This window comes from Limulus polyphemus, unplaced genomic scaffold, assembly GCF_000517525.1.
Source record: "Limulus polyphemus unplaced genomic scaffold, Limulus_polyphemus-2.1.2 Scaffold9081, whole genome shotgun sequence".
In the NCBI taxonomy this organism is placed as follows: Eukaryota; Metazoa; Arthropoda; class Merostomata; order Xiphosura; family Limulidae; genus Limulus; species Limulus polyphemus.
In genome coordinates this window covers 1-9,501 of record NW_013674691.1, presented here as the reverse complement: position 1 = coordinate 9,501, position 9,501 = coordinate 1, and the positions used below count along the sequence as shown (strand labels likewise).

The following is a 9,501-nucleotide window of genomic DNA, read 5'->3' as shown; positions in this document are numbered from 1 at the left end:
GGATGGAGGGATTGTCATACGAGGAGAGGCTGAAATCTCTCAAATTGTTTCTCTTAGAAATATAAGAGTTACGGTGAGGGGATCTGACTGAGGTGTTTGAGATTGTAAAGGGAATTGATAATGTTGATGCATCATTTTTTTTCATATTTAACAGTGAGAATAGTAGGACTAGGGGACACAAATATAAATTTTGACAAGGTAGGAGTCATCTTCAGCTAAGATAGTTTCATTTTTCCAACAGGGTGGTTGGCCTTTGGAATGGGTTGCCTTCGGGTGTTGTAGGGGCAGTAAATTTAAGTGAGTTTAAGAAAAAGCTTCATAAGTATATGAATAATAAGGGCTGGCTTTAAGATTTTTTTTTTTTTAATTAAGTTTAGAGGATGGAACAGCTGAGATGGACCAATAGGTCCCATGTTGTCGTAAAACATCATGTTATCATTATGAAAATATTAAGCAACATTTAATAAAACTGTACCTCTTCAAATACAAATTAAGTAGTTTCATATTTTGAACAAACTACACAGAAGTATAATCTTGAGACATTAAAAGGCCTTACTTATGCTTTAATCTGTGGTGGTCTGAGTTTCCTGCTCCATCTAGGTTTTTAACAACTAGAATTTACTAGGCATACAATAAATTAAATACAAGTTATGTCAGGGAGTTTTAACAAATTAATATCATTAGATAAATGCACATTGATTAATCTTATATGAGTTAAAAATAACATGAGTATAAACATTTTTGCAAGACACGATTCATGAAAGTACAGGAGATTCTGGAGTAAACTTCAAAGTTCAAATAAGAATTATGTAAAAATTCATGGGTTTGCCTCTAGGTAGAAATCTGAATAACTATTTGAGTCCTTATAGCATGACAGACTTTACACGTAAAGTGAGGACAAGCAGTTTGAATTTATAATTTTTTTTCTATGAGCCAACATTTATATTCCTGTCGTACACTAGTTGGTAGAAAGAAGCACAGGTTTGGCTTTCATCTACTTTTAGCTCTCCATTCTTCACAAAAATGTCTAGCTTTAAAAGATGATGCATCATTCTTAGCCCTTTTAGACTGGAGGAGGGGTCAGTGGTAGCTACCGACTTTTTTCTTAGTAAAATCTTGCTAAATAATATTTAGTTTTGGTTTTTAGAAAAATAATATAATTTGATTATTTTTTTCTATTACTTTTTATTTGTGAAAGTTAAAATTTTCTTTTACACACATGGTTTTAAAAAAACATTAAAATACTTCCTTTTTGACCAGAAAATTCCATTATCTCTATATAAAATCAGTTTCAATTTGAATATTTATTAATGTATTTCTTTTGATACGTTTAATTTGCCAGCTGTAGTATCTACCAAGTCCAGCTATAACTTGGAAAAGAAACACAACAAAAACTGACAAAAATATATTGGTGGCATAATCTGTCACAATCAGGTCAGGTTAGATAACAATATTGTTGCTATCAATATTCTTGGTGAAGATCAATTTATATCTAATAAATATTGTTTTTTCAGTAAATAAAAAGTTATTTTACTTATCTTTGTTGTTAAAATATGATAAAGTTAACAATAACATTCAATAAGTAACGAGCTGAGTCAATAGAATATCACTTACCTTACTTTCTCAAAATAACTAATTTACCTGAAAAAAATATCTGTAGCTTTCATAGAAGGAAGAACACCTAAATAAACTATTAAAATTGTTACAATGTAGTTAATTATAATTTTTTACTTAAACTTTGAAATACGGTATGCAACTGACACCTGCCTGAAAGGTGTTCATTCATCCAGATAGGGTTAATACCTCAATATTTTTTATCAAAAACTTAAGAGAATGTTACTGAACTTCTACAGTCTTCTTATTTCTACATATGGAGTAGATGCTACTACCATAAGTAAAAACTTTGATATATCATTCACAATATAACTGCACAGAAAACATTATTAGTCAGAGAGTAATTTACTTCTAAGAAAGTGACTTTTTCATAAGTGCTTCCATCAATAATATTACAATCTGTCAAAAATTGCTTAAATTTTAACCAAAAGTTACCTAGTTAATGAAGAGAGCTGCTGCACTAGAGCTAGTGGGATATTCTGATTGCAATAATCCAATCTCTGATCCAGTTCCTGAAGCTTCTTCTGAAGTTCCTAGAAAGGTTATAAATTTATAAGTTTTAGAAAGTAAAAAATAGAATATGTTTCTTGCACAGGCCATAAACTTTCCAGAGACTTAAGTTACTTCTTTTATCTGTATAAAATAAATAAAGGCTGTTTCACACGAAGTATCCCATACATATAGTGATCATTATCCTAACACAACTTTTAATCCCAATAACTGAGGCTGTAAGGTATGGTTACGTCTCTGTTCGTTTGTTAATTTTCCATAAAAATTCTTTCCGAAGAAACTTTAGTGATACAAGTCCTTTCTTAAATAAAACTAGTTTATTCTTTCTCAATACAACTTTGCAATACACTTAATTTCTACAGTCATGCTATAAATGAAACAAACGCTATTATTCACAATGAACGACTCACGAGCTCGACCCAACTGTCCGTCTCTATCTCTGTCTGCAATTTAACTACATTCTATTGTTGCCGTCACTTCTTGGTGGTCTTATATACATGAATAACGCATATCTAGTAAACACTCGAGCATTCACGAACCTTCGAGAATATGACGTGTTACTAGCGTCACGTGACCCCCCGCTGTTGTAACAGTATAATCCCAAGTAAATTTCATAATTATCTGGTGTAATCTGGCTCTGTTCACATTTCAAAAACTTTGCCATTTGATTACAGTTGTAAGGCTGTGATCTTTACTTGTGGAATGTTAACCATATATAAGAAACATATTCTACAGAGTTAAAACATGGGTTCAGTGTGGACCATTCCAAGACATATTATTAGTTGAAACTAAGTGTGGATCTTATTTCCTTTGTAGCAGGAAGCATTTGATGTTAAAATATGGATCTGACCAAGAAACTCTTCTAGAGTATGTTCATTTAACAGCTCTTGACATTTATGGTATTTAGAGATGTTAATAATTTATATTGTGCCCCACGCCCAAGATGTAGAATATAGCTTACACCACCACAATCGTTCACAGTTGGCAGATTACAATTATAGTTCAAATGCTAACATGCCTTCTCCAGACCTGTATACATACATTACAAAAAGTACAATAAGTGATCAATATTACAGTTCTGATAGATTTGATTACGTCAAGCAAAATGCTGGCTATGAGTGATTTAAGGTCTAAATATCTCAATCTTTATAATGAATCCACGATCACGGAAAGCATGATGCACACTAGAGCTGAATAATTAACTTAATCGATTGCCTATGAGTATCAATTATATCAATTGGTGTCAGCTAAAATAATTAACTGATTAATGCGACAAAATTAATCAACTGATCAAAATTTAGTGTTTCTGATTATTGCTATTTTCAATTATTTCAAATACCCAAGTAACCAAATATTATTATTTTTCATTACTTCAAGGTTGTTCAACTTAACTTAGTGTTACAACTCACATAAATAAGTAACTAGTCAAAACTAGTGTTTACAACAATTATGGTTTTAGATTATTCTAACTATTTAAGTCTTGTAATGGCAATCAGTTAATGAGCCCGATGATTAATCAGTTAGCAAACTCCACTAATTGCCAAACTCTACTGCACACTCTTCAAATATGGCTTATCTATACCTTCCAACAAATTTTAAAAGGTAACCACAAATGTGTTAAAAAGATTTCCAGCACTTTTTCCACATCCTTTACAAGATTGTCGTGCTCTGACAGCTCTTATGCTTAACCTTAACCTGGAAGGTTACGGCAACATTAAAGAGTTTCATGATCAGTAGGTCATGCAAGAGTAAATACTACAATTATTTGATACAACTGTGTTTCAATTTTCCATAATCCTAGCTCTTGTAATCTATTTTACCTCAGTTTCACAACATCTTGGCATCTCTCACACATGAGGTGACACTACTAATCTACTTATCTAGTGTATGTATTTATACTTACTAAATACCCTTGTATGCAGACTTAGTATGACATTGATACTGAAATATTTTGTATGTTGAAATCTTAATTTCAAAAACGTTGTTGTAATAATTTTTTCTAAAATTTTTATTTTAGATTCTTAAAACCAATGCACTTAAGCATAGTTGTAAAACTAAAGTTACATTGAAGAAAATCTTAAAATATAAGGCATAATTTATATTTGCTAAAATTAGTTTAAAAACATTTTCAATAATGTTTCAATTTATACTTGTTTCATGTATGTAATAAAGACTCAAGATACTGAATTTTAACTAAGCAGAGAAAAAACAAACAAATGAGAAACCATTACATAAAGGGGTATCGTAATGGAAATATTCAATGATTTCATCCTTACATAACTACCATAAAATTATCTTTATTCAGGTATATCTAAGTAAAAGCATAATTTATATTCAATAAAATTTGTTAAAAATAAGTTATCAATAACATTTCATTTTCAATTAAACAGAGGTAACCAAGTATATACAAATACTTTTACATGTGAAAAGTTATGTTCAACAATCTTGGTTCATAAGTCTCATGCACGTATATGTTTCTGCATAGATTTTTTTGTAAGATAGCCTAATGAAACAGGTGATACAGATACTTGTAAAAAACTGCTTTAGAAAAGTCTGAATTATATGTAGACCAGTAGTTGAAGTATGCAACTTAAGGATTATGGGGTACCACTCTCATTGTTTGGTCTAAATATATAAGTGGGTTACTTCCATGATTCTGTCTCTGGTTTTAAGTTCTTGTTTCTGTCATCAACTCCAGCAGTCAAAGAACAGTCACACAGATTAGAAGCTGGACAGCAAACACACAAAGTGTTGTGAATAAAGATTGTGTTTATTTGTTTACTTGTGTTTTGTTTTTCCTTTGTTGCCCAAGTTATTCTTTGCATAACAGTCCTGAACCTGTACATAAAGACTTATCTGTGAGAATATCAGTGTATGAACGTCACAGATTAGTTAAAGAGCAAGATATTTGTGTTGGGACCAAGATACAAAACTAGGTTAATATGGCCACAATGCAATGTCCTAAGTGTAAAATAATCAAATAGCTATTACACATACTGCACATAAATCCTATAATGAAAAATCACTTGATAGCTCAGAAGTAAGGGTCACAGTTCCCATTTAGATTCAAATGTACTGATTAATGGACTATTCTAACTTCATAATAAGCAGATATAGTCATTTCAAGATACACAATGTTGTGAATAAATATTGTATTAATTTGTTTTCCTTTTCTGTCTGCATTTAATTTTTTCTTTGCACAATAGTCCTAAGCCTGCATTTTGAAGATACTTTAGATATATCTGCGAGACACCAGCCTTCCTGAATAACAGTTATTTTTTTATCAAGTTTACTTCTCATAGATAGTGTAGTAGAGCTGCTTCTTACTGAATACATACTATTTGTACTTTCTTCATACACTTTACTAACTCAATCATGCTTGAGACAGTATACTGTGTACAACCTTTTTAAGAAAAATACTTATTTGTTGTTGGATACAAAGCAGGTATAACAACACATTGCACAAATTTGTTCATTTAATACATAAAACTTGTACTTGTAACACATTTTCCAGATAGGATGTTTGTCCCTACAACACATAGTTAATCAACCTTTACTCTTCCTGTTATTTATCCAAAACATGCCTTGCAATTCATTATACATGTATTGTAGCTAAACTGGTTTCTTAATCTATCTAAGCTATTGATTAACATAAATAATAGTGATGACAAGTTAGTTATTTGTATAAATAAATAACTACCTTTCTAAACTGGTTTCTTAATCTATCTAAGCTATTGATTAACATAAATAATAGTGATGACAAGTTAGTTATTTGTATAAATAAATAATTACCTTTCTGATTTGTAATCAGTGTCTAAAAATAAATATTAATGGAGTTTAATCTAAAAGGACCTTTGTTATCATAGTGTTTCATGGATCAGTTGTTGATCCTTTGCTTCTTGTTTGCAATACAAGTAATGTTAGATTTTACTATCATATTCTAATCTATTTCTTAGGTTTCAAATACATACTTCATAGTTTTTAAGGTTCTTCTGGATGTAATCTACCTCTTCACGCATTTTCAACATCAAGTTTTTCAACTGGATAATATATTCTTGGATGGACTGGATCACATTCATGGATGAACTATCCATGTTTCGCAGCAATAGACATTTCTTTAAAACTTTAGTCTTCTCCAAAAAGTATTCAGCCAGCTCTTCCAGCTCCATGGACTTCTTCCTAAAGTAATTTTATTCATCAAGACACTAACTTTATTTATCAATAATGTAAAAAGTTTCTTATCACAATTTTATACTTTTTTTTTTCTCCCTGGGAATAAAAATAAATACCATGTATTAGTACTTTACTTAAGTATTTAGTATATTACTGTTATTCATAGCGTATATAAAAACAGAAAAACTCACTTTTCTGTCAAAGGTTGTGTAAAAATTTCAACAATATTTAAACCAAAGTTCATATTCATTTTAAGAAATTGTAGTCATATCATAATTGCAGTCAGATGCACACGACCAAATTTTCCTATGTGAAAGGTCTCTAAAATGTACAAAGGACACGTAAACATCATAACAGAAGAACAGTATTCAGAGCCAACAACTACAGTTAATACAACAAACCACTGAAAATACCATGTACAACATACCTTATGACTTTTTGAGTATGGATTCCAGTACACTGGAGAAACAAAAAGAATGAAAAAAAATATTTAAATTCAGAAGTATAATAGCCATACAAGACTTTGTACTTCCAGTCTACTTCCCATAGCTCATAAACCCACAGAAGACTGTTCATTTGCCTTACAATTTTTTTACAAAGTTACTCAATTGTTATCTGTGCACAGTTGTCCCTAGTTTTGAACATATTAAATGGAAGGCACTGGTCAACAGTACCGATCACCTGACTGAATAATAGAATATGATTCCCATTTTTATAACATGCGTGGCCCCAAAGTGTGGAGCATGTTTTTGTGGCAGCAGGACATGAACCATGAGCCCTTGGATTCACATTCTTGGCACACTAACCATTAAGACTAAGCTCACCCAATCACAGAATAAGACCACACAATAAAATGAAGTAATATTAATTAATAATTACAATAATAGGATATGAACCAAGAAAAATATATTCACCTAACTGATAACATTATAATCTTTATAAGTAAGAAAAATAAATTTAATTAACCATACTCGTTAACAGGTTGATTTTCAGTTTCAATTTAAGTAGGAAGATTGTTCTGATCAGAAGTTAATGTTAAAAGAAGTCAAATGAAATCTTTCCTTTGCTGCCACATACATTTCTACTTGGGAGAGCCCCGAACACAGCAGCAGATTAAAAACAGAAAGTTTTTTCATTAACACATTCAACCAACCTAGCATTAAATCAACAAAAACATTAAAATAATTAAGTATTAAAGGAGGCACTGGATAGATGAATAATACACCAGCCTTTTTAACAAGAACTTAAGTTAAGAAGACACAGGATCTAATACTGACTCCTGCTACCACATACATTTCTTCTCAATCTCAGGACTTTTGACGTTCTGTGAGTGTGACCACAACATATGGTACCAGCAAATTGGTATAACTAAAGAAAAAAAATAACTAATTAATATTTTGATTCTTGTGATCATATACTATATGATATTAATATTATGGCCATAAAAATTAGTGTTGGTATTTCATTTGTAGTTTTAATAATAGTAATTTACTTCCTTATAATTTAGTTACCCGATCATCGTAACTTTCAAATTTTTATTGAAATGTTCAAAATTCTTAAGTCCCAATTATAATATACATTTTCACTTATCAGTCTTACTTAACTTACAGTTAGAACACAAAACTGAAATAGTTAAATTTTATTACTAATACATATTAAGGCTTAATATTATATAGACTGAGTAATAGTAATACTTTGAAAAAACAAAACAAACGAAAAGACATGAAATTGAATTGTTTGAAATTTAAGTTACTCACTCTTCGCCTCAGGTTTAATAGCACAGCTCAATACTTAAATATTAACTGTTCTTTCTCAAAACAGGTCAATAAAGTTACATTAATAAAAATATGTATGTCTGTGCTCAATAGCAAATAAACTACAAGATTACACACAACTAAAATAGAACTATCATACGCTCCACGATTTTCGAAACAGTGATTTTATTTAAAAATCTGGCGGCAACAGCTTGTACTCTCTGGTGAGCGAAACATAACTGAGGAAAACACGATTTACTTAATTATAATTATATTTTATCATTCCATATGTGTTTAGTATTTCTTCGAATTTCGCCCATAGGTACTCAAAAAAAAAAAAGAATAAATAATCGGAAACTTAAAGAACGATAAGACTCATGGGTTACATAATATTTTCACAAGGATTTTGAAGGAGGTTAAGGATTGGATATCTGAGCCACTTGCTACTATTTTTTGTAAGTCCTTGAATAGGGGGCAGGTGCCAAAAGATTAGAAGTGAACTAGTGACACTCCTCATTTCAAGGAAGGTACAAAAAATTGTCCAAGTAATTAAAGACCTATTAGTTTTACATCAATTGTGGGAAAAGCTTTCGAAAGTCTGATAAAAGATGCTTTGCAAAATCATTTAACAAAGTTTAGAATTTTATTGGTTCGTCAACATGGTTTCACTAAGGCAAAATCATGCCTTACAAATCTTTTGACATTCTTTGAAAAGGTTACTGCTTATGTATATGAGAGTATTGGTGTAGATTTGGTGTATCTGGATTTTCAGAAAGCGTTTGACAAGGTGCCACATAAAAGGCTTGTGAAAAATCTCTATAGGTGTGGGGGATGAGTTAGCAAATTGGATAGAAGAATGGCTGGATGGAAGAAAGCAAGGGTTGTTATAAATGGAGGTCAGTCAAACTGGATTAATGTCACAAATGGGGCACCCCAGGACTCTTTTTTTATTTACACCACTGAGATAGATGAAATAATGCTATATAAATTACTTAAATTTCCTGATGATATTAAGGTATTGGGTGTTGCTGGCTGTAAGGAGGATGCTTTATAAAATAATTTAGATCATTTAGTAAGTTGGGCGAATAAATGGCAGATGGATTTTAATCATAGTAACTGCAAGATAATGCATGTGGGTTATCATAATTTGAATTATAAGATAATTTAGATGGGAATAACCTTAACAGTGTCATGAAAGAAAGGGATCTTGGATGCAATGGTTGATCAGTCTCTTAAGCTATCCAAGCAGTGTGCTGTTGATAGTGTTAGGGAAATAGGATTTTAGGTTGTATCTACAGAAATATTGAATACAAGTCTAAAAAGACTTTTAAAGTATTGTGTTCAGCCTTGGGCTCCTTACCTTAGGAAGGACATTGAATTTCTGGAAATGGTTCAGAATGGTGCCTGAGATGGAGGGGTTGTCATATGAGGAGAGATTATGGTCTCTGAA

At 31.1% G+C, this 9,501-nt stretch overlaps 1 protein-coding gene across 1 annotated transcript in view; it reads right to left on the bottom strand.

Annotated features, from left to right (window-relative positions):
• The window catches only part of LOC106475738, a 7,918-nt gene extending 1,127 nt beyond the window's left edge, over window positions 1-6,791 (bottom strand). The window contains exons 1-3 of the mRNA XM_022379793.1: window positions 6,725-6,791; window positions 6,096-6,303; window positions 2,050-2,147 (exon numbers count right to left, since the gene is read on the bottom strand). Coding sequence (XP_022235501.1) covers window positions 2,050-2,147; window positions 6,096-6,293 — 296 coding nt within the window. The 5' untranslated portion in view covers window positions 6,294-6,303; window positions 6,725-6,791. The remainder of the gene's footprint in view (window positions 1-2,049; window positions 2,148-6,095; window positions 6,304-6,724) is intronic.
• Between the last annotated feature and the right edge of the window lie 2,710 nt (window positions 6,792-9,501).